The sequence below is a fragment of the Microcebus murinus genome, chromosome 32 (genome assembly GCF_040939455.1).
Source record: "Microcebus murinus isolate Inina chromosome 32, M.murinus_Inina_mat1.0, whole genome shotgun sequence".
In the NCBI taxonomy this organism is placed as follows: domain Eukaryota; kingdom Metazoa; phylum Chordata; class Mammalia; order Primates; family Cheirogaleidae; genus Microcebus; species Microcebus murinus.
The window spans coordinates 5,189,862-5,217,175 of record NC_134135.1 but is presented as its reverse complement, the minus strand read 5'-3'; the positions used below and the strand labels follow the sequence as shown (position 1 = coordinate 5,217,175).

Below are 27,314 nucleotides of genomic sequence, written 5' to 3'. Positions count from 1 at the left end.
AGGTAGGTAGGCAGCAGGGTGCCCAGCGGGCTGGGATTTCAAGACAGCTGAGGTTCGCTCTGGCCTGTACCCAGGAAGTCAGGGCTCCTTTCAGGCTGTGCCTGAGGGTCTGGAAAGCTGGAAAGGAGGAAAGTGACAGGCTTGCTTGGCCGGACTCCCAGGTCTGAGGGAGGAGGGCTGGGGCTGGACCCCTGGGTCTGAGGGAGGAGGGGCTGGGGCTGGACCCTGGGTCTGAGGGAGGAGGGCTGGGGTGGACCCCTGGGTCTGAGGGAGGAGGGGCTAGGGCTGGACCCTGGGTCTGAGGGAGGAGGGCTGGGGCTGGACCCTGGGTCTGAGGGAGGAGGGGCTGGGGCTGGACCCTGGGTCTGAGGGAGGAGGGCTTGGCTGCACCCCTGGGTCTGAGGGAGGAGGGGCTGGGGCTGGACCCTGGGTCTGAGGGAGGAGGGCTGGGCTGGACCCTGGGTCTGAGGGAGGAGGGCTGGGGCTGGACCCTGGGTCTGAGGGAGGAGGGCTAGGGCTGGACCCTGGGCCTGAGGGAGGAGGGCTGGGGCTGGACCCTGGGTCTGAGGGAGGAGGGCTTGGCTGCACCCCTGGGTCTGAGGGAGAAGGGCTGGGGCTGGGCCCTGGGTCTGAGGGAGGAGGGCTGGGCCAGACCCTGGGTCTGAGGGAGGAGGGGCTGGGGCTGCACCCCTGGGTCTGAGGGAGGAGGGCTTGGCTGCACCCCTGGGCCTGAGGGAGGAGGGGCTGGGGCTGGACCCCTGGGTCTGAGGGAGGAGGGGCTGGGGCTGCACCCCTGGGTCTGAGGGAGGAGGGCTGGGCTGGACCCCTGGGCCTGAGGGAGGAGGGGCTGGGGCTGGACCCCTGGGCTCCTTAGGGAGGAGGGGGCCGGGGGCCCGGACTCCTGGGTCCTGGCACCCACCCGTAGAACCGACCTTGCGGGGCCTTCGCCGCACACAAGCTCGTGTCTGTGGGTCCGTGTCGGGGGCTCATCATCGCGGCTGGGGCCTCCCCGGCCCTCCCCGCCCTCCCCGGCCCTCCTGGCCCTGTCTGTCTATCTGTCTGCTCTGTCCACCGGCCGCGCCCCCCGGGCTGAGGTAGGAGGTTGTATAGTTGAGGAGGACACCCAAGGAGATCACTATACGGCCTCCTAGCTTTCCCCAGGCTGCGCCCTGCACGGGACGGGCCGGCGGGACCCCCAGCCCTGCGGCTGCCCTGGGACCCTGGGAGGAACTGAGCGGCCTTTCCTGTCCAGCATTCCCTCCCCGCTTTCCTTGAAGAGCTTCTCTTCCATCAAGAAATGTCTTTTGCTTTCTGTGTTGCTCCATCTCTGCTGTGTCTCTCTGTGGCTTCTGCATCTCTCTGTACACTGGTCTCTGGGACGCTGTCTCCATCTCTGACCCTCCCCGTAGCTCTCCTTGTCTCTGTCTCTTTGGTCTTTCTGAGCCCCACCGCAAAGCCCACGGCAGGGCCTGTTGGGGCCGCCATGTGCCATATTGCCGGCCTCTGGGTCCCTGAGACCCTTTAACCTGTGAGGACGTCCAGGGTCACAGGTGAGGTTCTTGGGAGCCCGGCGTCTGGCCCGTCCACCAACCTGGGGATGGCTGTCCCGACCCCTGACCCCTGGTCCCTCACACCCTTCCTCCAGAGCCTGACAGTTGACCACCAACGGAAACTCAACCTCTGAGCCCAGGCCACTGGCCCCTCCCCCTCCCAGGTGACCTCACAAAGGTCACCAGCTTCACTCTGGGCCTGAGACTCTCTGCGATGGCCAGGCTGGCCCCGGCCAGAGCAGTCCCATCTGCCCTGCTGGCCCTTGCGGTCCTCAGGGCGCCCGCGGGGGCCTGTCTCCTCTGCTTCACCACCTTCGCCGAGCGCCTCCGCATCTGCCAGATGTTCGCCGGGGTGGACAGCCCTGAGCTCCGGAAGTGCGAGGAGGTCTTCACGGCCGCCTTCCGGGGCCTCTCGGACATGGAGATCAGTGAGGAGGCCTCGCGGACTCCACTGGGGTCCTGGGAGGCAATTGAGGGAGGAACAGGCGCGGCCAGGAGGCATGAGTGGGGACAAGGGAGAAGCAGAGGCCGAGGAGAAAGGGTCCAGGACACTGAGAGGAGACTGCAGACGGGAGGGGCAGAGGCGAGAGGGGGAGGGTGGAGTTGGGGCAGAGGCAGAGGGAAGGAAGTTCCTTCAGGGACTTGCGGGAGCTGGCTCCTGCAGCCTCGCCCTTCCCACCCCAGACTACGAGGAGAGAAGCCACCTGCATGACGCCTTCACCCAGATGACCCTCTCCCTGCAGGAGATGGCGGCCGCCCAGGGTGAGTGGTGGGGGCGGGGCCCTGGACATGCGGCCGGGAGGGCGGTGCTGGGAAGCCCAGTGAGCCGGTCACTTGGGGCAGGAGGGCGACCCCTATCAGCAGCCCTCGGCGAGGACGCCTTGCGTCTGTTTCTTACAGTTAAAGCAGTCCCCACTTTTGAGGTGTGAGGCTGTGAGGGGCAGGCAAACACTGGGGACGGGGGAGTAGATCATTCAGGTGACAGCTGTGAAGAAAGACAGGGGTGTGACTGTCCTGGGGGGACAGGCACACGCGACAGCCTTCAGGTGGGTAAGACGCACGTGTGTGGCTGCGCAGAGGGACCTCAGGGCTGGGGGACACGCATGGCCTATGGGCTGGGTAGCAGTGGTCACACCAGGTTCCCAAGGCCGTGACCCCCAACATGCCAGGAGCTGGAGTTGGGAGGGTCCAGAGGCTGGGGGAGGCCACAGAGCCCTATTTTTTAGAATAAACTGGCCAAGCTTTTTAGCAAAGGTCGCCGAGGAGGGGGATGTTCCCATCCATCCAGGGGCGTCCCAGGGCCAGCATGGAGAGACTTCAGCTGTGGGTCCCCCGTGGGGATCCCGAGGAGCCTGGGAGCTGGACAGGGTAGGTGCAGGATTTCAGGAAATGCTCTTCCTCCCCACGTGGGCTGTCTCCTCACAGGTGGTTTTGAGAAGACCAGGAAGAAGTCCAGGTGTGGGAGTGGCTGACCTGTCTGGGGCCGTGTGTGGAGGGACTTGGAGGGGAGAGAAGGGGCTGGGGTGAGGGTCCAGGCCAGAGGGGAGGAGGCCTGAGTGGGGGTCGGGGTTGCGAAGGTGGAACGGAAGGGACAGGCTGAGAGTGGGGGGCTGGAGGAACGAGCCTGGGTCTGCTAGGCTGTAGGCGAGGGGAGGAGGGAGGGTATGAGGACAGTGCGCCAGGCCCAGCTCCGTGCCTGTTGGGTCGTGGGTCATGCTGAGATGAGGAGCCTGGGAGAAAGAGCCAGAGTGGGGGCTGATTATGAGCTAGATTAGGATAGTCACTTTGAGGGGTCCTGGGGACATCCAGGAGGCAGCGTTCAGCTGAAAAGTCAGGGACACTCAAGACTGTGTCCTGAGGGCACTGGGGAGCCATGGGAGGGCTGTGAGCAGGGGAGGGGCAGAGTCAGCTCTGGGTGTAGAAGGAGCCCTCTGGGGCTTGTGGAGAACAGACCAGAGGGAGAGTCTGGAGGCCTGGAGAAGCTGGTACTGTACATTCAACAGATATTTCTGGAATGTGCCAAGAACAACACTGGGGACACAGGTTTGACCAAAGCTGCAAACTGCCTGCCCTCAGGTTGCTTATATTGGGGATGGGGGGGGGGGAGAGACAGACAATAACCGTAACCACCGAAATACTTTAGTATGTCAGTTGGTGATCTGTGCTGTGGAGGAAAACAGAGAAGGGGAAGGGACTAGGGGGATAATTTTAAATAGGTCGGTCAGAGGAGGTGAAAATGAGCAAAGGTGAAAATGACCAGTTGAGCAAAGACTTGATCTAAGTGACAGTGAGGACCATGCAGATAATCTCAAGAAAGAGAGTTTCAGGCCAAGGCAAGAGCCAGTGCAAAGTCCCTGAGGCCAGTGGGGCTGGAGTAGAGATGGAATCAGAGAGGTAGCAAGGGCCACATCCTATAGGTCCTTGTAGACCAGTGGTTTTCAAGCCCCAGTGTAATCCAGAGTCTCCTGGGAGCCTGTTGAAATGCAGTTATTGGGCCCTGCCCTCCGTATCTGACCAGTAGGTCTGAGGTAGGGCCAGGAAATCGACATTCTGTCAAGTCCCAGGTGATGACATGATGCTGATCTGGGAACACACTGAGGGTCGCTGTTGTGGGGCCTTGGAACAACTTTGTCTTTTGCTGTTGAAATGGGGAAGCTTTGAGAAGATTTTACACAGAGACAGGATCTGACTTGGGATTTAACAAGATCCCTCAGGCAGCCACGTGGGGCCAGGATAGAGGCACGGAGACCAGCGAGAAGCCAGTCGATGGTGGCTTGGACCCATCGCAGTGGTCCATGTGAGCTGAGGTGAGGTCTGAGCGGGACATGACGATTTGACTGTGTGGCACACCTGCCCTGTGCTTGCAAGAGGCTGCATCTGCCAGACACTGCTATGCATGTTAATTATCCTCCTAAAAGACATCCTCATTCCAGCCCTGCGAGGCAGAGTTTTATAACCCTGCTTTCCAGATGGGGAAGTTGGGGCTCAGCTGGACAAGGAAGACAGACCCAGGAGATATTTGGAGACAGACTGGACCAGATGTACGTGGGTGAGGGGGGTGGGAAGAATTGAGGACGACTTTCACATCTTTCCCAGACAGAAGCCTGGAGAGATGTTGGAGCTGACCTAGGGCTGCCTCTCGGTGGTTGCAGGTGATCTCTGTGTGTATATAAATCATGGAGTGGACGGTGTGGTATAGAGAGGAGGGTAGTACACCACGTGCAAGGATTAGGTGTGGAGCCTCTGGGTTCGAACGTAGCAATGTGACCTGGGACCACTTCCCTAATCTCTCCATGCCTCAGTTTCCCCATCTCAAGTTTGCAGATGGTTAGCTCATCATGTGCCAGGCACCATTCTAAGCACTTACAGACTGTATCTTATGCAGTCATTAAATGGTGCCATGAAATAGTTTGGGATGAGGATGTTCTTATGGTGTATGACATTTCATCCTCCCACCCTTCCTATGAGGCAGACACAGCTATCATCCCTGTTTTATGAATGAAGAAACTGAGGATCGGGAAAGTTAAGTCACTTGGCTAGGGTCACATAGGGAGGAGGGCTTGCAATTGAGACCTCGGATTTGAGACAGGTGTGCGTGTTCAAGATGGAAGGGCCAGGACTCGAGCCCAGCTGATCTGAACCAGAGTCAGAGATCCTAAGGGTATGCAGCTCTTTGGGGAGACTTTAAACTGCAGTCCCCATTCCTCAGGCCACAGGCTGGTGCCAGTCAGTGGCCTGCTAGGAACCGGGATGCACAGCAGGAGGTGAGTGGTGGGCGAAGCTTCATCTGTATTTACAGCCACTCCTCACCACATAAGCTCCTCCTCCTGTCAGGTCAGCAGGCATTCGATTCTCATAGGAGCTGCAAACCCTGCTGTAAACTGTGTATGCCAGGGGTCTGGGTTGCTGGCTTCTCATGAGAATCTAATACCTGATGACCAGAGGTGGAGCTGAGGCGGTAATGCTAGCGCTGGGGAGCAGCTGCAAATACAGATTATCCTTAGCAGAGAAGCTTGACTGCACAATAAATGTAATGTGCTTGAATCATCCTGAAAGAACCCCGACCCCTTGGAAAACTGTCTTCCATGAAACCAGTCCCTGGTGCCAAAAAGGTTAGGGACCGCTGCTTGGCAACATCCACTCACTCCCCTGTGGTCTACTTGATATAACCCGCACCCCTGTCCTGATTGGAACATTACTAGATATATAAACCCACACTGATGCCATCGCTCGCTTGTGACAAAGTACCATAGTAGCTTAAACAACAGAAATTTAATTTTTCGCAACTCTGGAGGCTAGGAGTTCAAGATCAAGGTCTCGTTGTCAGCAAGGCTGGTTTCTTTACAGGCCTGGCTCACGCTCATCCTCCCTGTGAGTCGTCTGGTTTGGCCCATGGGCATTCCACGGGTGACTCCTCCAGCATCCTGGCCGCTCGCTTGAGCACCCTGCTCTGACCACGTCCTCCTGACCATCCCGCCATCTCACGACCCCACTCCTGCTCTGTGGTCAAGAGGAGGCCTCTAAGTCTTTGACCCCTCATTTTGAACCCACTTCTTGGCTTTAGTGTTCCTTCTTTCCAAGCATATGCCCAGTGATGATCGTTTCAGCCACTCTCTTACCAATATCCTCAGTTTCCTCCCTTTTTGTATGGCTTTAAATCACAGAGGAACCCTTCCCCACTCCCTGCAATCACTTAAGCAAATGAGAAGTTTATTTCTTCCATGTAAAATACATCTTAAGATAGGCTAGTATGGCAGCTCCATTTTCTTGGGGACTCAAGCTCCTTCCAGCTTTCTGGTCTACCACCCTAGGGTAGAGCCCTTGTCCTAATGGACCTGTATGGCTGCTAGAGCTCCAGCCATCAAAACCAAGTTTCAGGCAGCAGGATGGAGAGGGGGAAGGAATCGATAAGATGGCACCACCTCCCCTTTAAGGCTACTTCCTGTAACTCACATATGACACTTCCACTTCCATCTTAGTGGCCATAATGGGTCACATGACCACAGCTAACTGCAAGGAAGGCTGAGCAATGAAGTCTTTTAGCTGGGGAGGCACATTCCCAGATGAAATGCAGTGTTCTGTTACTGAAGAGAAAATATAAACATTTGGAGGCAACTGACAATCCCTAACACAGGGATTATTTTGTAACAAAGTACCATAGTGGCTTAAACAACAGAAATTCATTTTTTTCACAGTTCTGGAGGCTATAAGTTCAAGATCAAGGTTTTATTATCAGCAAGGCTGGTTTCTTTCCAGGCCCGTCTCCTTGGCTTGTAGGTGTTGTCTTCTCCCTGTGCCTTTTCAAACGTCCCTCTGTGTATGTCTGTGTCCTAATTTCCTTTTCTTCCAAGGACACCAGTCACACTGGATTATGGTCCACTCTAATGACGTCATTTTAACTTAATCACCTCTTTAAGAACCCTACCTCCAAGTAAATTCTAAGTAACTTTCTAAGATACTGAAGGTTAGGTATCCAACATAGGAATCTGGGAGGGTGGGACACAATTTAGCCCATAACACCCTGCCACATTTCTGATTCCCAAAACCACCACGAAATCAATCAGGCCATCCACTTTCTCTTTTTTCACTGGAAAAGGCCAGAAAACCTTACAGTTTGGAGGCCATGACAGTAGTCACAATGCAAACACAAAGACAGAGAACATCAAAGAGTGAAAGAGGAGTAGAAACGAGTGGAGGCCGGGACTGTGAAGCAGCGGCGGCCGGTGAATGCCCTGTGTAAGGGGGTGGCTGCTACTAAGCTCCACCTAATTGCTGCCTGATGGAAATTCAATCTCTGTGTTGCAGCCCTTCCAGTTTTGTTTTTTTTATTAAAGGGATGCCAAACATTTTATGTGACTTTCTCAAATTTTGTATGTTGGCAACTGGTTCTTTAAAAAAACAAAACAAACAAACATACATACATGCATTTTCCAGGCCAAATTTAACACCTCCAGAGGATGGATTTAGGCCACAGGCCACCATTGTGGTCTCCATTTCCAGTTGAATCTTGGAATTCATTCTACACATATTGAGTACTTTCTAAGTCTTGGGCCCCTCTTCTGGATCCTAAGGACACAGCACTAAAGAAGGGACATGTTTATTTGCTTAACAGATGAAAGTATATGGTCACCACATATATGAATATATATAATTACAATGTGGTGAGAGCTATGAATGATGTGAATGGGACATTGTGATTAGGTTAGAGTTGTGGTGATGGAAAGCCATTAAGGAGGCGACATTTGAGGTGTAAGACAGGAGGATGATTAGGAATAGGAAGAAAGATGTGCTAGAAACAGAAGCCAGCATGTGCAAAGGCCCTGAGGTGCCAGGGAATGTGGTCCTTTTCATATTAAGGGAAACAAAAGGTGAACAGTAAGGATGGAACAGAGGGAGGAGAAGTACACCTGATCACATAGGACCTAATACGCCTTAGCGAGGAATTTCACTTTTGTTCTACCTAATTCCCCCAACAAGATAAAGGCAGATGATGCAGAAGAGGGTTTCCATCCTGGAGAGACTCAGGAGGCAGAAGAGACTTGGGGACTTCTCAGTCTTCACAGTAGACAGAGTGGGAGGAGATGAAGAGAACAGAGTACGTGGCAATAGGAGAGACACAGGTGTGGAGAGGGGCCGGGGAAGGGGCACAGACACCATGACAGCACGTCCTGTGGAGCTAGGCCAGGCCTAGGGGAAGGGCCTTTACTACAAAGGTGCCCCTCCACCCTCCAGGGTCCTTTGAGGTTGCCTTCCCTGATGCCGCAGAGAAAATTAGGAAGGTCATTATGCAGCTTAAGGAAGGTAAAATAGACTCCGTGGCTCTTCCTCGTCCCTGCCATCAGATACACGCACAGTTAGGAAACCCTCACTCCTTAGATCCCCATCCGCTCCCTAATTTAGTCCAATCTCCAGGCCCAGTCCGTGAGCTGCAGCCCCAGGTGGGTGACTCTTCCCTGCCTGGACCACTCTGGATCCGGCCCTGCCCCTCCCCCCCCCAAGGTTTCCTCTCCAGCTAGGACCCTGCTTGGGATCTTCCGGACCCAGACTAGACCAGGCGTCTTTCTGGCTCTCCGTGTTGGCCCTGGGCAGTCTGAAATGTTCCGCTTCCAACTGGGTTCCCTGAGAGGGCTACTTCTATCCTGGTCGCATCTCTTCTCCAACCGGGCTTCCTCCTGGGTGGATTACACCTGGACGGCCCCTCCCGCCTCAGGGCCTGCTGCAGACCTGTGTGTCTCCCCCACGGCCCGCTTAGATGGCTCGCCCGCAGGCCTGTGACTGACCTCTTGGTGGGACGCCACAGGCCTGCCGTCCCCCGATGCAGCGAGGCAAGCCTTGCGGCGGTCTCTGGAGGGGGGCGTCCGGCCAGGCCCAGCACCATCCTTTCGGGAGCTTGAGGTAGGGTCCCTCCCGCGACTTCCAGGGTAGTAACGCTTCCTCTCTCTCCACAGCTCAGGCCTGCATCCCTCCCTGCGGTAAGGACTTAATCCAAAGCTCAGAATTGCGGTGGAAGGGAGGCAGTGGGGGCCAAACCTTCAAGTGGGAGAGCGTGGGTGGGCTTCGGGTATGAAAGAGGCCACGAGCCCTGGAGAACCCCCGCGGCAGGTGGGTCTGGGAGCCTAACCTAAGCAGACCAGTGGGAACCCTAGAGAGGAAGAGTAGCGAGAGTTAGCCGCGGGAGCGGGGAAGGCGGGATAAGGTGCCACCAGGTATGGAACCCAGGGAGGCTCAAGGTAGCCAAAGGGCCCGGGGCTGGGGGAGGCAGGTGGAGCCCAGACCCCGAGCTCCCGCCCGACAGGACTCCAGGAGGTCTCCAGGCGTTTCCGCTGCCGCGGGTGCTACTCTTCGGTCTGCGACCTCCCGCTGGACTGCCCAGGTGAGGGGCGGGGCCTCGGAGTCGGGCGGTCCGGCCGACCGAGAGGCGAGGAAGGGGCGCGGCCTGGGGGCCCGGCGGGCGTGGGAGGCCGAGGGAGAGTGACCCAGCTCGGTCTGCAGTTCAGGATGTGACGGTGGCTCGGGGTGACCAGGCTATGTTCTCTTGCGTCGTGAACTTCCAGCTGCCAGAGAAGGAGATCACCTATTCCTGGAAGTTCGCAGGAGGAGGTGTGAGTCGGAGCGGGGCTGGCGTGAGCTGCTCAGTGGGGCGGGTCGTGCGTAGCCAGACGGGGGTGAGGATGCAGGGGTGGGCGTGCGGCCTAGACACGGCAAGGACAGGGTCCCGGGATTCAGGGGCGAGGTCGGGGAGCAGAATGCAGGACCGGACTGGGTTTCCGGGCGAGGGTGAGGGGTGCGCGTAGGCAGGCAGAGCGAGGAGAGGGATCGGGCCGGCCCGGGGCTAGGAGGCGGCTGTGCTGGGAGCATCGGCGAGCCAGGCTGGGTGGGCCGGCCCGGGAGGCGCGGCCGGCGGGGCGTCAGCTGCCGTCGGGTCCGCGGGAGCCGGGAGCCCCCGGGCCGGGCTCGCTCCCGGCCGCCTCAGCCCGAGCGTCCCGCAGCTCCGGACTCAGGACGTGTCCTACTTCCGGGAGATGCCGCGGGCCCGCGGATACCTGGCGCGCATCCGGCCGGCGCAGCCCCGCCACCGCGGCACCTTCTCCTGCGCGATCCTGCACGACCAGCGCCCCCTGGCGCGCCTCTACTTCTTCCTCAACGGTGCGGGCGGGCGTGCGCGCGGGCGCGGCTCCCGGGGCCCCGCTCGTGCCCGGCTGACGTGCGCGCCCCCGCAGTGACGGGCCCGCCCCCGCGCGGGGAGACCGAGCTCCAGCTCCAGTTCCGGGAGGTGCTGCGCTGGGCCGGGCGCGATGAGGACGCGGGCGCGGGCGAGGCCTGGAGGCCGAGCTGGGGCGAGCTGCTGGCCAGCCCCGAGGCTCTGACGCCCGGCAACCTGCTCCTGCTCGCGGCTGTGGCGGCTCTCGCGTCGGCGTCTGCGACCCTGTGGGCCTGGTGAGTCCCGCCGTCCCGCTGCGGACCGGGTGTCTGCTCCCGCCTCCCTCCTCCTCACAGCCTGGGGTCCGGGCCGTCCTCCTTTACCTCAGACCCGGGGTCCGCCCCGCCCTCCTCCCTCAGACCCGGGGTCCCCCCAGCACTCCTCCCTCAGACCCGGGGTCCACCCCGCCCTCCTCCCTCAGACCCGGGGTCCCCCCAGCACTCCTCCCTCAGACCCGGGGTCCGCCCCGCCCTCCTCCCTCAGACCCGGGGTCCACCCAGCCCTCCTCCCTCAGACCCGGGGTCCCCCCAGCCCTCCTCCCTCAGACCCGGGGTCCGCCCCGCCCTCCTCCCTCAGACCCGGGGTCCGCCCCGCCCTCCTCCCTCAGACCCAGGGTCCGCCCCAGCCCTCGTCCTCAGACCCGGGGTCCCCCCAGCCCTCCTCCCTCAGACCCGGGGTCCACCCCGCCCTCCTCCCTCAGACCCGGGGTCCGCCCCGCCCTCCTCCCTCAGACCCAGGGTCCGCCCCAGCCCTCGTCCTCAGACCCGGGGTCCCCCCAGCCCTCCTCCCTCAGACCCGGGGTCCGCCCCGCCCTCCTCCCTCAGACCCGGGGTCCCCCCAGCCCTCCTCCCTCAGACCCGGGGTCCACCCCGCCCTCCTCCCTCAGACCCGGGGTCCAGCCCCAGCCCTCCTCCCTCAGACCCAGGGTCCGCCCCAGCCCTCCTCCCTCAGACCCGGGGTCCCCCCAGCCCTCCTCCCTCAGACCCAGAGCCCACCCCAGTCCTCCTCCCTCAGACCCAGGGTCCAGCCCCAGCTCTCCTCCCTCAGACCCAGGGTCCACCCCAGCCCCTCCTCCCTCAGACCCGGGGTCCCCCCCCCCCCGCCCTCCTCCCTCAGACCCAGGGGTGCAGCCCCAGCCCCTCCTCCCTCAGACCCAGGGGTGCAGCCCCAGCCCCTCCTCCCTCAGACCCAGGGTCCGGCCCAGCCCTCCTCCCTCAGACCCAGAGCCCACCCCAGCCGTCCTCCCTCAGACCCAGGGTCCAGCCCCAGCCCCTCCTCCCTCAGACCCAGGGTCCGCCCCCCTCCTCCCTCAGACCCAGGGGTCCAGCCCCAGCCCTCCTCCCTCAGACCCAGGGTCCAGCCCCTCCTCCCTCAGACCCAGGGGTCCAGCCCCAGCCCTCCTCCCTCAGACCCAGGGTCCACCCCAGCCCCTCCTCCCTCAGACCCGGGGTCCCCCCAGCTCTCCTCCCTCAGACCCAGGGTCCTCCCCAGCCCCTCCTCCCTCAGACCCGGGGTCCCCCCCCGCCCTCCTCCCTCAGACTCAGGGGTCCAGCCCCAGCCCTCCTCCCTCAGACCCAGAGCCCACCCCAGCCCTCCTCCCTCAGACCCAGGGTCCAGCCCCAGCCCTCCTCCCTCACACCCAGGGTCCAGCCCCAGCCCCTCCTCCTTCAGACCCAGGGTCCACCGCCGCCCTCGTCCCTCAGACACAGGGGTCCACCCCAGCCCTCCTCCCTAGACCCAGGGTCCAGCCCAGCCCCTCCTCCCTCAGACCCAGGGTCCACCGCTGCCCTCGTTCCTCAGACCCAGGGACCGCCCCAGCCCTCCTCCCTCAGACCCAGGATCCAGCCCCAGCCCTCCTCCCTCAGACCCAGGATCCAGCCCCAGCCCTCCTCCCTCAGACCCAGGATCCAGCCCCAGCCCTCCTCCCTCAGACCCAGGGTCCAGCCCCAGCCCCTCCTCCCTCAGACCCAGGGTCCAGCCCCAGCCCTCCTCCCTCAGACCCAGGGTCCAGCCCAGCCCTACTCCCTCAGACCCAGGGTCCAGCCCCAGTCCTCCTCCCTCAGACCCAGGGTCCAGCCCAGCCCTCCTCCCTCAGACCCAGGGTCCAGCCCCGGCCCTCCTCCCTCAGACCCAGGGTCCACCGCCACCCTCCCTCCTCAGACCCAGGGTCCACCACCGCCCTCGTCCCTCAGACCCAGGGTCCAGCCCCAGCCCTCCTCCCTCAGACCCAGGGTCCACCCCAGCCCTCCTCCCTCAGACCCAGGGTCCAGCCCCGGCCCTCCTCCCTGAGACCAAGGGTCCAGCCCCGGCCCTCCTCCCTCACACCCAGGGGTCCAGTCCTGGCCCTCCTCCCTCAGACCCAGCGTCCACCCCAGCCCTTCTCCCTCAGACCCAGGGGCCAGCCCAGCCTTCCTCCCTCAGACCCAGGGTCCAGCCCCAGCCCTCCTCCCTCAGACCCAGGGGTCCAGCCCCAGCCCTCCTCCCTAAGACCCAGGGGTCCACCCCAGCCCTCCTCCCTAAGACCCAGGGGTCCACCCCAGCCCTCCTCCCTCATACCCAGGGGTCCTCCCCAGCCCCTCCTCCCTCAGACCCAGGGGTCCAGCCCCAGCCCTCCTCTCTCAGATCCATGGTCCAGCTCCCACCCCTCCTCCTTCATATCCAAGAGTCCAAGCCCTATCCACTTTTGAGTCCAGGCTTCCAAGACCTAGATTTCTGGTCACCAACCCCTCCTCCAACACACATGCCTCCTTGTTTCCCCAGGATGTTCTTTCAATGGTACTTCAGCGGTAACTAACAAAGGTATCTCTTCCTTATCCTATTTCCATCCCTAAAATAAATACTATTTCAACTTTGGATTCTTTCATCTTTAAAGGTGGTTCCTATTAACTCAGGAAGGAGGAGGTGCAGCATACTCCTGACATGCCCAGGTGAATGTCACCCTCATAATGACAGTAATAGGCACTGCTGTCACAGTGCCCGGCTCTGTTGGGTGGAAGCCCAGACCCCTTTTCAGACTTTTGACAGTCTCCTTGACATTTCCACTTCCAGAAGACATCCCCAAATAGAGTCCTCGGTGTTGTCCTCAAAGTTCTCTCCAAGACTTACTTCCTACCAGAAAGAGTACCACCATCTACCTAGCAGTTCAAACCAGAAACCTATTTATTTTCTCCTCCATTTGCAATTCATTTGCATTTCCAGATTTCAGCCTTTTTAATTCCTAAATGTCTGGGTCTCTGGAGCAGCCTCTCTACCAGCCTCCTTGCTCTACTGAAGCCCATTCTGCACACCGCAGCAGGAGTAATATGTTAAAGTGTGTCAGATCAGGTCACTTCTCTGCTCAGAATCCTTCAGTGGCTCTCTACTGCCGTTGGAACAAAATTCAACTCCTTGTCAAAGCTTCCACAGCTCCTAGATTCTGGCCCTTGCTGACCTCACAGGCCTTGTCCCCTCCCACTCTCCCTTTTGATCTTTCTACCCTGCAGTTTCGCTGGCCTTTCCTCCTTCCTTATACTCATTATGATTTGTCTCACCCTTTCCAGGATCTTGGTACATGCTGTTTCTGGCCTAGAATTAATTAATTAATTATTTATTTATTTATTTATTTTTGTCTAGTTAACTCAATTATGATTTTCCCAGAGTGGCCGTTACATGTATTAACCCAGTTTATCCCTGCAACAGCTCTATAAGGCGGCACTGTACTTGCTGACTCCACCTCACCTCATCCCCTTTGCTACTGTCCAGCCCCAGTGGCCTCCTGCTTTGGTCCTTTGAACATGCAAAGATCAGCCCCATTTTCAGGCCTTTGCATGTGCTGTGCTTCATACTTAAAAAACCTTTCCTCTAAACATCATGAACCCACCTCCCTCTCATTGCAGATCCCAGCTCTGGTGTCACCTCTGACTGCCCCCCCCCCCCTGACTATTTGACATCCCCTGATTTTAGCTTGTGCCTAAGACTCAACGGGACCTAATATTAACTCATTTTTTAATTGGTTTTTATTTTCCCTACCTAAAAAGGAAGCTCCTTCTGAGCATGTATTCATTCTTGTTCACTGATAATATTCCCTTTTATGGATTCATTCATTCAGCGATTATTTATTGAGCGCTTACTATATGTCACGTAGAGACAGCAATGAAGAAATAAGAGACAAAAAATCCATACAATATTGTCATGGAGCTTAGATTATAGCGGACAGTTAAGGAAAACTATACACTCACCACTTCTGACACAAATGTGTGGATGTTTTTCCTCTGTACCAACCAATTCTCCATCTCTCTGGATACCAGTTGAATGTGCCGTCATTTAATTTCATTTCTGAAATCAACCACCCAGAGTTAGTGTGAAATTCCACAGGTTTTAAGTGCTTAGGCCCACAAGACTGCCTTGATTTCAGGTGTGAGTTGCAAGTCGAGGTTCCCACAACCTGCACCGAGCCCCCCTAGCTCAATCATTTGCTGGAACAGCTCACATAACTCGGGGAAACATTTACTTAACATTTACAGATTTATTATAAGAGACATCATAAAGGAAACAGATTAATAGCCAAATGAAGAGGTAAATAGGGAGAGGTACGTAAGGTCCCACGTGCAGGGGTTTCTGTAGAGTTAGGGTGCTTCACCCTGCGGGCACGTGGATGCCTTCACCAACCTGGAAGAGTGCTCTGAACCCCATAGTTCAGGGAGTTTTATGGAGGCTTCCTCATGTGGGCCTGACTGTTAATAATTATTGACTCCATCTCTAGCCTGTCTCTCCTCCCTGAGGGCGTAGGGCACAAAGTTCCTCCAAGCAAGAGCCCACCAAGAGTCATGTTCAGACTAGAACAAAAGACAAAAGACATGCCTATCACCCAGGAAATGCCAAGGGATTTAGGAACCCTGTTTAAGACACTTCTGTCACTCACATCACTCAGAAAATTCTAAGAGTTTTAGAAGCTCTATGTCCGGAACCGGGGGCAAACTCCAAATAAGCTTCTTATGTCACAGAAAATAAGCAGGAAAATGAAGTAAAATGTGTATCGAGTCATGTGATAATATGTGTGATGGAGAAGATAAAGCAGAAAGATGGAACTGGGGAGAGGAGACAGCAATGAGATCCTTGGAGAAGACCTCACTTCGAAGGTGACATTTGAATAAAGACTTAAAGGGGGATGAGGATGTGAGCCATATGCACATTTGTGTTAAGAGTGTTCCAGGCCAAAAAAAAAAAAAAATTAAATCAAAGGCCCTGATGCAGGAGTGCTAGGCATGTGGGAGGCACAGCCAGGAGGCCCATGTAGCTGGAGCAAGGCCTAGGAAGTGCGTGCACAGTGACAGAGTCGAGGGTAACCACAACAACACTGTGCAGTAGAACCCCCTCCCCTAATGGAGATGTTCTAGGTCTACATTGTGCAGGATGACAGCACCAGCCACATGTGGTGATGAAGGATGTGAAAGGTGCCCAGTGCAACTGAGGAGCTGAATTTATCATGTTGGGTGGCTTTAGTTAGTTTAAACTTAAATAGCCCCTGCTCCATGACAGCAAAAGTCACAGAGGCATGTGTCTGGGTTTTCTCACCTGTAGATCACTCTCTTTGTGTTTGCTTGACTAAGAGCTCCTTGAAAGCAGGAGCGGGCTCTTCATTGTGTCTATACTTGCAAACCTGGCAGTGTGTATGAAATTCAGTAGGTACTTGGTAAATGTTTTTGTGAATTGAATCAACGAATGAATGAATGGTTCCGTGTGGTAGTGGCTACTGTGTGGACAGTACAGCTCTAGCATTTTTGGCCTGAACAGCTAGGAGGATGCAATTCTGTTGAGCAAGATAGGGACACTGTCAAAGGAGCAGATTTTGTGGGGATTAGCAGGAAGGAAGGGGAGGAGAGATGAGGAGTTGGGTCTGAGATGCCTGTTAGATCTCCAAGTGGAAATGTCTTGGAGGCACTTGGATATACACGTCTGGAATTTAGGGGTGAGGTCTGGTCTGAAGATAAGTTTGGGAGACTCATCTCCATGTCTGGAACGTGAATGAGACATCCATAACACTGGATGAGCCATAACACTGAATGCTTGAGGGAAAGGGGTGTGGATGGATAAGAGGTTTCTCCAATGTCAAGTAGCTACATGAAGAGGATCTATGAAAGAAAACTGAGGATAGAGGAAAGCAGCATAGCCATGGCATTCTGAAGGCCAAGTGAAGAAGGCATTTCAAGAAGTGATTAACTGTGTCAGGTGCTGCCAAATCATGAAACAGGGAGCCTGAGAATTGGCCATTGGTTTTACCAGTGTGGATATCATTGGTGAACTTGACAACAGCAGTTTCCATGGGAGGACAACCATCTGATTGACATGAATTTAAGAGTCAATGGGAGTCAACATCAGTCATTAGGGAAATGCCAGTCAAAACCATAATGAGATACCATTCCACACCCACTAGGATGGTTGTAATCAAAAAGTCAAGTAATAACAAATGTATCAAGGGTATAGAGGAATTAGAGCCCGCATACATTGCTGGGGAATGTAAAATGGTGCAGCCCTGTGGAAAACTGACAGTTCCTCATAAAATTAAACATAAAATTACTGTAGGACCCAGCAGTTTCATTCCCAGGTATATACCTAAGAGAATTAAAAACCTACGTCCACACAAAAAAACTGGTACATGAATGTTCATAGTAGCATCATTCATAACAGCCCCAAAGTGGAAGCATCCTAAATGTCAGCTGATAAATGGATAACAAAATGTGATATATCCATGCTATGGAATATTACTTGACAATAAAAAGGAATGAATCCATGATACCTGCAAGAACAGGAATGAACCTTGAAAACATGATGCTAAATGGAAGAAGTCAGTCACAAAAGAGCACATACTGCATGATTTCATTTCTGTGTACCATCCATAATAAGGTGAAGCTATAGAGACAAAGCAGATCAGTGGCTGCCTAGGTCTTGGGGGGACAACAAAATGAGGAATTAAGAGTGACTGCCAACGGGTATGGGGTTCCTTTTTGGGGATGATGAAAATGTTTCAAAGTCAGATTATGCTTAAGTCTGCACAAAACTATAAACTTACTGAAAACCATTGAATTGTGTGCTTTAAATGGGTGAACTCTGTGGGAGCGAAATTGGAGACAAATATATTCTCACTGAGTTTTATTATTAACAGAAAGAGAAATGAAACAGTAGCTCAAGGGGAAGTTGAGGTCAAGAAAGGGAGTCTTAAAAATGGGAGAGTAACAGCATGTTTGGATGCTGATGGGAAAGACCTGGAAGGGAGGGGAGGATGGAGGCGGGGAAGAACTGCTGGAGTCACATCTTTGAGCCGACGAGAGGGCATGGGTCTGGTGCCAGGTGGGAGAGGCTGGCGTTGGCGCAGAGCACAGCCCGTTCACCCTCAGCAGCAGCATGAAGGTGGCGTGTGTGAGCACAGGTGCAGGCGAGCGGAAAGACGTGGAGATCCTTCTTGTAACCTCTGTTTTCTCTGGGAGAGAGAAAACCAGCTCAGGGTGAGGCTGCGGGCGGGGAGGGAGGCGTTTGAGGGGAGAAGGGATGAGGTGAGCCTCTGAGTGGATGCAACAGGAAGAAAGCACCAGCCACAGAGCCTGGCAGTGTCCAACACGTGGTGGTGCTCCGTAAGTCTCTGCGAGTGAGTAATTTAGCCCTCACTACAGCCTTGACCCGTGGGATTAACAATCCCTGTTTTCCAAAGGAAGGACTGAGGTTCCGAGGAAGGAGGGCCTCGTGTCCAGGCTTAGGCAGCCGCACCCAAGGCTGGGCCAAGAGTCTTCCATTCTCAGTCATGCAGCCCCTTCCATTCTCAAAAAAGGTGGGAGGCTCAGAGAAAATAAATAGAAGTCTTTATTATATGCTAATCACACAGTACAAATGGAGGTTAAATAAGAACAGGGAGAAAGTGGGGCCCTTTCCCCTCTGCCCCTAAAACCCACACCCTGATCAATAAATACCCCTTCCCAGAGACCCAGAAGTCCCAGCCCCAACAGTCCAGACTGAAGAATCTTGGGTCGACCCCCTCGCTTCACAGAGGAGGGAAACTGAGGCCCAGCAAGTTCGTGGCTCCTGGGGCCCCACAGGTGTCCTCTGGCCTCCCCCGAAGACCCTTGAGCGGGCACCTGCGGGGCGGGACTCACACCTGGACGCGGTAGCCCCCCGCCCGGCGCCGGCAAAGCCTCCGCACGCCCACCCAGTACAGCGTCAGCATGACCGCCCAGTAGCCCGCGTAGGCGCCCGCCCCTGCGGCCAGGTGGTAGGCCTCGGCCGCCCGGGAGGGGCCGCTCCAGTCGGCCCTGGCCTCCTGGGCCACGCTGCGGACCAGGCCCCCGAGCAGCAGCAGAGCCCAGAGGGCCAGCGGCAGCAGAGGGACATAGTTGGCGGCCAGCTTGCGCCGGCCCGAGGTGCCCCAGCCGCTCTGGTTCATGGTGACCAGCGCCAGGAACTTGGCGGGCAGGAGGCCGCACATGTAGAGGGGCGCGTACAGGGACAGCAGCACCATGCGCAGGCAGCCGCGCAGCCAGGCCGCGAAGGCCGCCTTGGCCAGCGCCACGCCCTGCACGCACAGCAGCACCCAGAGCAGCGCCCACGGGCGGCCGGCGTAGAAGAGCCGCAGCACGGTGGCCGCCACGAAGAAAGGGAAGAGGCCCGAGACCACCGCCTCGTAGGTCATCCACGCGTGGTGCCGGTGCCACCACAGCGCGTTGTACAGCCACTCGCGGAAGTACGACTTGGACCAGCGCGTCTGCTGGCTCAGCCAGCGCAGGAAGGACGAGGGCGTCTCCGAGTAGCAGCGGGACCTGGAGGTGTACCTGGACAGGTGGCAGAAAGGAAGGCGTCAGCGTGGCCCTCCCCGGAGCCACCGAGGATTCTGAAGCCAGACATGACCACTGTGGACGGCCACTGGGGGCAAATTTCTTAGCCTCTCTGGGCCTCAGTTTTCACATATGTCAAATGGGATCAATAATGATTGCTATCTAATAAGGACGTTGTGAGGATTGAATGAGGATTAAATGCCAAATGCTTAGGACCAGTAGATTTTCCTTGCCCAATATGTCAGCTACTATTATATTTACTGTGACTAACACCATTACTATTGCCATTACTAAGATCACTGAGGTTCCTGACACTATTACTAACACTATCACTAATATATTACTAATGCTACTATGCTTACTGGTATTGGCAGGCTCTACAGTGAGGAGCAAGTCGGGCGTGGCTGCTGCCTGGGCAGTCCATGCCTTACAGCTGCTCAAGGGGCCCCTCGCCCTTCCTGTGGGGCAGACGTCACCCCTCATCACTGCCTGCACGGTTTCCAGCCCCGGAGCCTGGGCGCTGCTTGGCTGTGCCCAGCCTCCTCCCGTGTCATCTGGCGTCCTCGACGGCCAGCCTGTCCCACCTTGCCCGCACTCACAACAGCTGCCGACGGTCCTCTCGCAGCGCCGCTTCTCTGCTTAACCCTCCCGTGGCTCCCTCATCTTCATCAAAGGCCCTCCCGCATCCTATAAGCCTTGCACGCGTGGACCCTCCGTTAACTCTCTGTCCTCTCCCGACACCGCCCCACTCCCCCGGCCCATTGCTCCAGCCAAAACTTCCTGTCGCCCTTCCTGGATTGATCTGTCTCCACAGCACATTTCATTAACATGCTGAATGTGCTACTGATTTGTCTTACTTGGTGTCTATCTCCCCAGTCACTGTGAACATGAATTTATGTCCCTTTTGTCTACTGCTGCATGCCCAGAGCTTAAAACATTGTAGGCACGAATGAAACCTGTCAAGTGAATGGGTTCCCTCGGTATATCCCAGGATCTCGCTGGGTCTTTCACTGGGTCTGGCTTTGTATTAGAAACCACTCTCGGCCGGGCGCGCTGGCTCACGCCTGTAATCCTAGCACTCTGGGAGGCCGAGGCGGGCGGATTGCTCGAGGTCAGGCGTTCAAAACCAGCCTGAGCAAGAGCGAGACCCCGTCTCTACTATAAATAGAAAGAAATTAATTAGCCAACTAAAAATGTATGAAAAAAATTAGCCGGGCATGGTGGTGCATGCCTGTAGTCCCAGCTACTTGGGAGGCTGAGGCAGGAGGATTGCTTGAGCCCAGAAGTTTGAGGTTGCTGTGAGCTAGGTTGATGCCACAGCACTCTCGGCTGGGCAACAGAGTGAGACTCTGACTCACAAAAAAAAAAAAAAAAAAAGGAAAGAAAAAGAAAAGAAACCACTCTCCCAAGAACTTCACTTGGTCTAGTTCACTCCCTCCCCGAGTCTCATTGAATTACTTCTCTTCTCCCGAAACATTTACTAGAGATTGGATGCCCCCTCCTCTCTCACTTGATTCTTTCTCAGTGGCTCTCTCACTATTAGATCCCACCCTATTATCTCTTGCCCTTCCCAGCTCACCTCACTCCTCACACGGAGTGACCTGTGCTGCCTGGGTCTCCGTGTCTCCATAGTGGAGCCAACTCACCCCTTTTCACGTTGTATCTTCTAGGTGGAATTCACACCTTCACCCTCACATCACTTGCTAAAGTCCATTGGGCCACATGGTTCAATGCAAATGCCACCCTTGTCCCTTATGGTATCTTCCACTGTCTCCTAATATCTCAGTAAAGTCCACTGGCTCAAAGCAAATGCCCCCTCTTCCCTATCTAGTATCTTCCTCTCTGTTCTAATGTCTCAGTTGGTAGAGGCCATTGTCCTGAGAGTTACTCTGGGTTTGGAAAATTCCGAACACACACACACACACAACATACACACACACAAGCACACACACACACACACACACATGCATGCACGCACACACACAACAGACACACACATTTGCTGGGACACTCATTGGCCTCCACACACACCCAACCACCCGGTCCCCTTAACTTACTTGGTAGCATAACCCATGCTGAGCATGCGGTTGGTGAGGTGCCGGTCATCCCCAAAAGTACAGTGGGTGCCCAGGAACTTCTGGTTGTACCAGGCCTCAAGAAACTGCTGCAGGAGGTTGTTCCTGTATAGGCCTGCAGGGAGGGGTAATGTGTAAAAGCAGCAGCTTCTTTTGTCACTAACTGTCCCCAATGCTGTCTCCAGCCCAAGCCCCATCTCCAATTCCAACCCCATTCTTAATTATTGCAATCCCAATGTCAGCCCTATCTCCAACCACAACTCCAGCCCCAATCCTGTGCTCAACCCCATATCCATTCCAACTTGCCTGTCACTGAACCATGCCCACTGTGGCTGCAAACCTACCCAATCTAATCCCCAATCCCATATCCATTCTCAACCCTATTTCCTACTCAATCCATCCAAAAACCCATCTCCAACCTCAAACCTGGCCCCAATTCCGTCCTTGATTCCAAGCCCATCCCATCCCCTTCCCCAAACCCTTCCTTGGCTCCAGCCCCAATCCCCATCTGTATCTTTTCTCCAATCCCAGTCACCAAACCCAGCCCCAGCCCAAACAATAGCCTCACTGCCAACTTCCATTCTTATCCCGCCCCTAATTCCTGCCCCAGCCCCATCTTTGTCACCAACCTCAATTGCATCCTTAGCCCCTCCAGCTCTGGCTTCCCTCCTGCACCCCACCCCACCCGTGGCCCTCCCAAGCCCTGCCCCGCTCACCCAGGGGGCCGCTGATGCAGGACACACAGTGGAAGTAGCTCTGACAAGCCCGCTCCACATTGAAGGCTACCCAGTACCGCAGGCTGCTCAGGAAGCTGACCCAGGAGTCCAGAGGGTTAAGGATCCGCACGTCCCCCCCGACGGCCCCTACCCGGGGGTCCTCGTCCAGCACCCGCACCAGCTCCAGCAGTGCCATGGGGTCCAGCCTTGTGTCCGAGTCACAAACCTGGGAGGTGGGAAGGGCAGGGTCAGGCCAGGCCCCGCATGGGGTGGTGCCTGCAGCGGGGGAGCCACTGGGTGGGGGCAGCTCTGCAACCAAACTGAATGTAATTTGGCAGGTTTTCTTTAGCCTTTTCCAATATCTAATCACATTTTAAGATGAACTCTAAGACCCACACCCTTGTATAATATCCTCCTTTGGTGTGTAGGCAAGACCTGTAACTTGCTCGTAAGCAATAGAATATGGCAAACGTTATGGGCTGCATTTCCCATGATTATATGGAAATGGGATATGGGTTTTGCAATGTAATTAAGGTCCCAAATCTGTCGACTATAAATTAATCTAAAGAAGATTATCCCAGGTGGGCCTGACCTAATCAGTCAAACCCTTTAAAAATGGTCTAGAAGTCAGAGATTCTCTCTTGCTGGCCTTGAGTAGGCAAGCTACCATGAGTCTGATAGTTGCAAGAAAATGAATTCTACCAACAGACACAAGAGCTTGGAGGAGGACCCTGAGCCTTAGATAATACCCAGTTCTGGCTGACACCTTGATTGCAATCTGCTGAACAGAGGACCCAGTTAAGCTGTGCCTGTACTCCTGACTCATAGAAACTATGAGATAATAAACGTGCTTTGTTTCAAGCTGCCACATGTACGGTAATTTGTTATGCAGCAATAGAAATCTAATATAGTACATTAGTGAATGAATCTCTATACTAAATGGATGAATGCAAGAATGAATGATTAAACGAAGAAACAAATCTATATTGAATAGATGGTTGAATGGATGAACAGAAGAATCTCAATACAGAAGGAAGGAAGGAAAGAAGGAAGAACACAAATCTCTACATTTAATGGATAAATAAATGAATAAATGAGCAAATGATCTCCATATTGGAAGGACAGAAGGATGCATGACTGAATGAGTGAAGGAAAGAATTTCTGCACTGCATAAATGAAGAAAGGAAGAAAGAGAACCTAATTCTATATGGAATGGATGGATAAATGAATAAAAGAGTGGAGCAGAGACTGGCATGGGTGGGTGAGGGAAGAAAGGAGGGCAGGAATGACTACATTGAATGGATAAAGGAATGAATAAATGAATGACTGATCTTCATATTGGATGGACAGAAGGATATATGAATGATGAGTGAAGGAAATAACCTTTCCATTTAATGGATGGATGCATAAAGAGAGGAGATCTGTTCGAATCTCTACATTGACCGCAAGGCCCCGGGAAAGCGGGGTGGGGGTGTTAGGGTCAGGAGCGGGGTGGGGCGCCCTCCACTCACCTGCACGTAGTCCACCGAGTCGCCGAGCGCCTTGAAGGCGGTGTACATGACCTCGCGCTTGCCGCCCCAGCGCTGCGCCACGCACACGCACCGGCGCGCGCGCACCAGCGCCTCCACCGCCAGCCGCCCGGGGTCCTCGGCCTCCACCTCCCGGTAGGCGCCGGCGCCCGCCGCGCCCGCCGCCGCAGGTTCCCAGGGCTGGTGGTAGTTGCCGTCCCACACGTAGGTGGCGGGGTCCTCGTCGGCGAAGACCTCGCGGAACATGTCGACCATGTAGAGGTCCTCGGCGCGGTTGCCGTCCACCACCATGAGCACGCGCAGCCGCGCGCGCGGGTACAGCAGGGCGCGGGCGGACGCCAGGCACTGGCGCAGGTACGCCGGGTCCTCCTGGTACGCCGAGATGGTCAGCGCCACGCTCCGGGCCGTGGCCGCGTCCGGGGGGCCCCGCTTCGCCGCCCGCCGCGCGGCCGCCGCCACCCGCCGGTGCTCCAGGTACGCGAAGAGGCTCTGCGCCAGCAGGTGCGCCGAGAGGAAGGCCCCGTAGAGGCCGAAGGCCAGCAGACCGTAGCGGTCGGAGGCCAGCGGCACGCCCGCGGCGTAGGCCCAGGTCATGAGGCCCAGGATGAGCAGGGCGAAGGCGACGGTGAGCACCCGCCGGGCCAGGCCGGAGCAGCGGCGGGCTGCTGGGGGCGGCTTGGGCGCGTCCTGCGGGGGAGGAGGGCGCATGAGTCCCAGGGCCTCCTCTGAGAAGACCTGGGGTCTTCCCCCAGCAGGATGATAGCATCACCTTTTTGAAAACCTCCCCTGGGCCTACAGAGTTATTTTCATTGATGAAAACAATTGGGGCAGTTATCTAGGCTAATGTCTGATTTTATCTTTCTACTATGCCTTTTCCCACATTGTAAGCATCTCTTAACTCCGAGGATTACGTGCAGTGGAGTGTCACAGTTTAGTTAGCAGGCCGTTTCTCCCCTTTCTTAGTGGCACATAAACATAAAAATTTATCTCACAATCAAAGATTCTTAGTGTTGGGACAGTAATAATAATAACATTTACTAAAACAACAATGCAAAATGACCTGTACCAGGTGCTGCCTAAGCCTTTTAGATGAACTAACTTATTTGAATCCTCACAACAGACCTATGAGGTAGGGACTATTATTATCATGCCCATCTTACAGATAAGGCAACTGAGTCACAGAGGTACAGCAACCTGCCCAAGGTCACACCTGGAAAGAGGAGGAGCCTGGACCTGAACTCTGGTGATCTAGTCACTAAATCACAACCTTATATACTGGCTTTATTCCCCAGGAGAACCCCGGGGTACAGACAGCGTTTGCAGCCACCCCATAGATGGCAAAACTGAGGACAGATTAGCCAGGAGGAGTGGCTTGTGCAAGGCCAGCCACTCTCAGCTGGAGGAAGCTCCTCTCTGACTTCCCAGGTCCTGGTTCTCCTTTTCCACTGCCTAGCTCCCCACCAGGGCCAGGTGCCCAGTCAGTTTTGAGGGAAGAGCTCAGAATCCGAGGGAAGGGGTGCTTCCGTTTTCTCATCTGTAAAATGGGTATTTAGCGCTTTCCACGTGCCAGACACTACAACTCTGTGAGGTAGCTACTGTTACGATTGCCCAACAGATGAGGAAACTGAGGCGCAGAGAGGTGAATTTTCTTGCCCAAGGTCACTCAGGTGGTAAGTAGATGAGTTGAGCTCAAACTCAGACAGTCTGGCTCCTGTATCCACCTCTATGCTCCACTTTCTCCTATGTCACCAGCTCCTGCCTTGTAGGCGTATTGTAAGTTAAATGAGCCATTACGATGTCGATCTTCGGTGTCCAATACAGACTTGTCACCTGTGTCTACTGAGCACTTGAAATGCAGCCAGTACAACTGAGGAATTGAATTTCAAGTTCAGGCCCGGTGCAGTGGCTCACGCCTGTGATCCTAGCACTCTGGAGGCTGAGGCGGGAGGATCACTTGAACTCAGGAGTTTGAGACCAGCCTGAGCAGGAGTGAGACCCCATCTCTACTAAAAGTAGAAAACATTAGCCCAGCGGTGGCTTGAGCCCAGGAGTTTGAGGTTGCTGTGAGCTAGGCTGACACCATGGCTACGGCACTCTAGCCCTGGCAACAAAGCAAGACTCTGTCTAAAAAAAAATTAACTTCAAGTTTTATTTCATTTTAATTAATTCAATAATTTAAAATTTTATGTTAATTTAACTTAAATTTTAAAAGTTAAATTAATTAAATTTAAAAACTGATACTCGATTCAGTTATTAGAAAGCTTTTAAATATATTTGAGAATAAGTTGGGTCTATGATGCTTCTTTTTGGACTGTAAATTTTACAAAATCTAAATACAGTTCAAGTGTTTCCAGTGATAATATAGCATCGAGTGATATGTGCTATAAATGCACACTGGATTTTGAAGCCTGAGTCCGATGAAAAGAAAGTAAAATATTTCATTAATATTTTTGTATTGATTACATATTGAAACGATCATATTTTTTATGTATAGTAGGGATAGGTATGCTAAGACCTGCTACAGCCTGCAAACTAAGAATATTTTTTTACTTTTTCAAATATGGCTACTAGAAAATTTTAAATCGTATGTTGTGGTTCAAGTCATATTTTTATAGGACAGAGCTGAGATGGCATTTTTCATCGCTCAATATTAACAATTCTTTCTTCTAGAATCCTTCTCTGTCCCTTTGCCTTACACCTGGCACTGCCCGAGTTCCTGGGGTGGCCCAGTCCATGCTGGGGGTCACCGCAACAGGAGGAGGTCCAGAGGGTTGTGATTCCAGCAACACAACACATATGTAGCTCATCTAAAAGGCTTAGACACATGTGTAGACACACCTGCTCACATGTGTACTCACACATGACGAACAACACACAGAGTGACCCTGCGACCCCCACTGTCAGCCACACAGGTGAACCTGCACACACACACACACCCCTCAGCAGGAAGAAGCAACACCATGAAGAGATGCCCATGTGGCAACAAACACCCCCGAGTGTCTGGGGCAGTGGGACGGACGTGAAGGATTTCAGAAGAAATAGCAGTTGACAGTTAAGATGATACCGAACCACATGAAATTGCCATTTTCATCAGTCAAGAGTGCCTGAATATCGGTGATTTCATTTGGTTCAACTTAATACTTATTGAACACATAAAACAAACCCAGACCCACGTGCTGCAGGCAAATACAGCCCTGTCTTTCCCTCTCAGTCGCTCACCCTCTCATTCTTTCTTTCTCGTCCCTTCCTGGAGAACACAGACATACATGGATTTACAGCAAGATAAACATGTACAGAAACACGGACATGCCATGTCTCACACACACACACACTTGGCATGGCCACTTCCACACAGAGAAGGAAGCCTGTGCACTCGGACACACAGGTATGATAATCACATACACATGGCTCGCCGACACACGTGGCCACACATGTGGTGGCAGTTTCCCCACATGGCCGCGTTCTCGCACACACCTGTATCATCGCAGTGGGTCAGGCTGGGCTCCCTCCGCTCCGGCTTGCTCTTGAGTCTGTCTCTGGCCGGAGGGCTGAGGGGGGGGGTCATTTGAAGACCAGCACAGGCGGGGGCGGGAGCAGGCACTGACGTCAGCCTAAGCTGGGCCAGGGGCTCTGAGGTCACGGCCAAGCTGAGCAGCTCCACCCGCTTCCCGCTCTTACCCGCCCCTGCCCCCCTCGCCCAGACCAGCCTGCCTTCCCGGCCCGCCAGTCTCTCCCCTGTCCCCCTTCTCTCCCAGCCTCTGCCCTCTGTTTCTTCTTCGCCTTCTCTCTTGCCCCTTGCTTGCTCCCTGATTTTTCTCTTCCACCTCCCTTGCATTTGGGAGGCTCCCCTCATCTTTCTCATCCTCATCCCTGTCTTTCTCTCCATCTTTCTACCTCCCCCACCCTGTATTTATCCTCATCTCTCTCCCCATTCCTACATTTCTC

The 27,314-nt window shown here is 55.1% G+C and overlaps 2 protein-coding genes across 3 annotated transcripts; one reads left to right on the top strand and one right to left on the bottom strand.

Moving 5' to 3' along the window:
• The first annotated feature begins 915 nt into the window (after window positions 1-915).
• Window positions 916-17,307, top strand: SPACA6 (sperm acrosome associated 6). Of its 2 annotated transcripts, XM_012785556.3 has the most exons (9): window positions 916-1,978; window positions 2,235-2,312; window positions 8,283-8,351; window positions 8,999-9,022; window positions 9,346-9,423; window positions 9,543-9,652; window positions 10,040-10,196; window positions 10,271-10,487; window positions 13,012-17,307. In XM_012785556.3, the coding sequence occupies exons 1-9, from the start codon at window positions 1,765-1,767 to the stop codon at window positions 13,043-13,045; spliced, it is 981 nt and encodes a 326-aa protein (XP_012641010.2). In that variant the 5' UTR covers window positions 916-1,764; the 3' UTR covers window positions 13,046-17,307. The 2 variants fall into 2 exon arrangements, with proteins under 2 accessions (XP_012641010.2, XP_075855161.1); XM_075999046.1 differs by having other exon boundaries at window positions 9,543-9,650; window positions 10,040-10,487.
• A 758-nt stretch (window positions 17,308-18,065) lies between these two features.
• Window positions 18,066-26,929, bottom strand: HAS1 (hyaluronan synthase 1). Its single transcript, XM_012785554.2, has 5 exons — window positions 26,844-26,929; window positions 23,352-24,056; window positions 21,841-22,066; window positions 21,107-21,239; window positions 18,066-19,046 (listed from the first exon to the last, which is right to left on the bottom strand). Exons 1-5 carry the CDS (start codon window positions 26,850-26,852, stop codon window positions 18,371-18,373), a joined length of 1,749 nt encoding a protein of 582 aa, XP_012641008.2. The 5' UTR covers window positions 26,853-26,929; the 3' UTR covers window positions 18,066-18,370.
• Window positions 26,930-27,314: the final 385 nt, after the last annotated feature.

What these genes read in the sequence shown, in the direction of transcription:
- HAS1 (XM_012785554.2), bottom strand. An exon ending in ACTCGGTGGACTACGTGCAG is followed by an intron (nt 22,067 to 23,351) that starts GTGAGTGGAGGG and finishes CCCACCTCCCAG; the next exon opens with GTTTGTGACTCGGACACAAG. An exon ending in AGCATGGGTTATGCTACCAA is followed by an intron (nt 19,047 to 21,106) that starts GTAAGTTAAGGG and finishes CCACCTGTCCAG; the next exon opens with GTACACCTCCAGGTCCCGCT.
- SPACA6 (XM_075999046.1), top strand. Translation starts at nt 1,765, where the DNA reads ATGGCCAGGCTGGCCCCGGCCAGAGCAGTCCCATCTGCCCTGCTGGCC. An exon ending in GGCCTGCATCCCTCCCTGCG is followed by an intron (nt 9,023 to 9,345) that starts GTAAGGACTTAA and finishes CCCGCCCGACAG; the next exon opens with GACTCCAGGAGGTCTCCAGG. An exon ending in TCTGCGACCCTGTGGGCCTG is followed by an intron (nt 10,488 to 13,011) that starts GTGAGTCCCGCC and finishes TTGTTTCCCCAG; the next exon opens with GATGTTCTTTCAATGGTACT.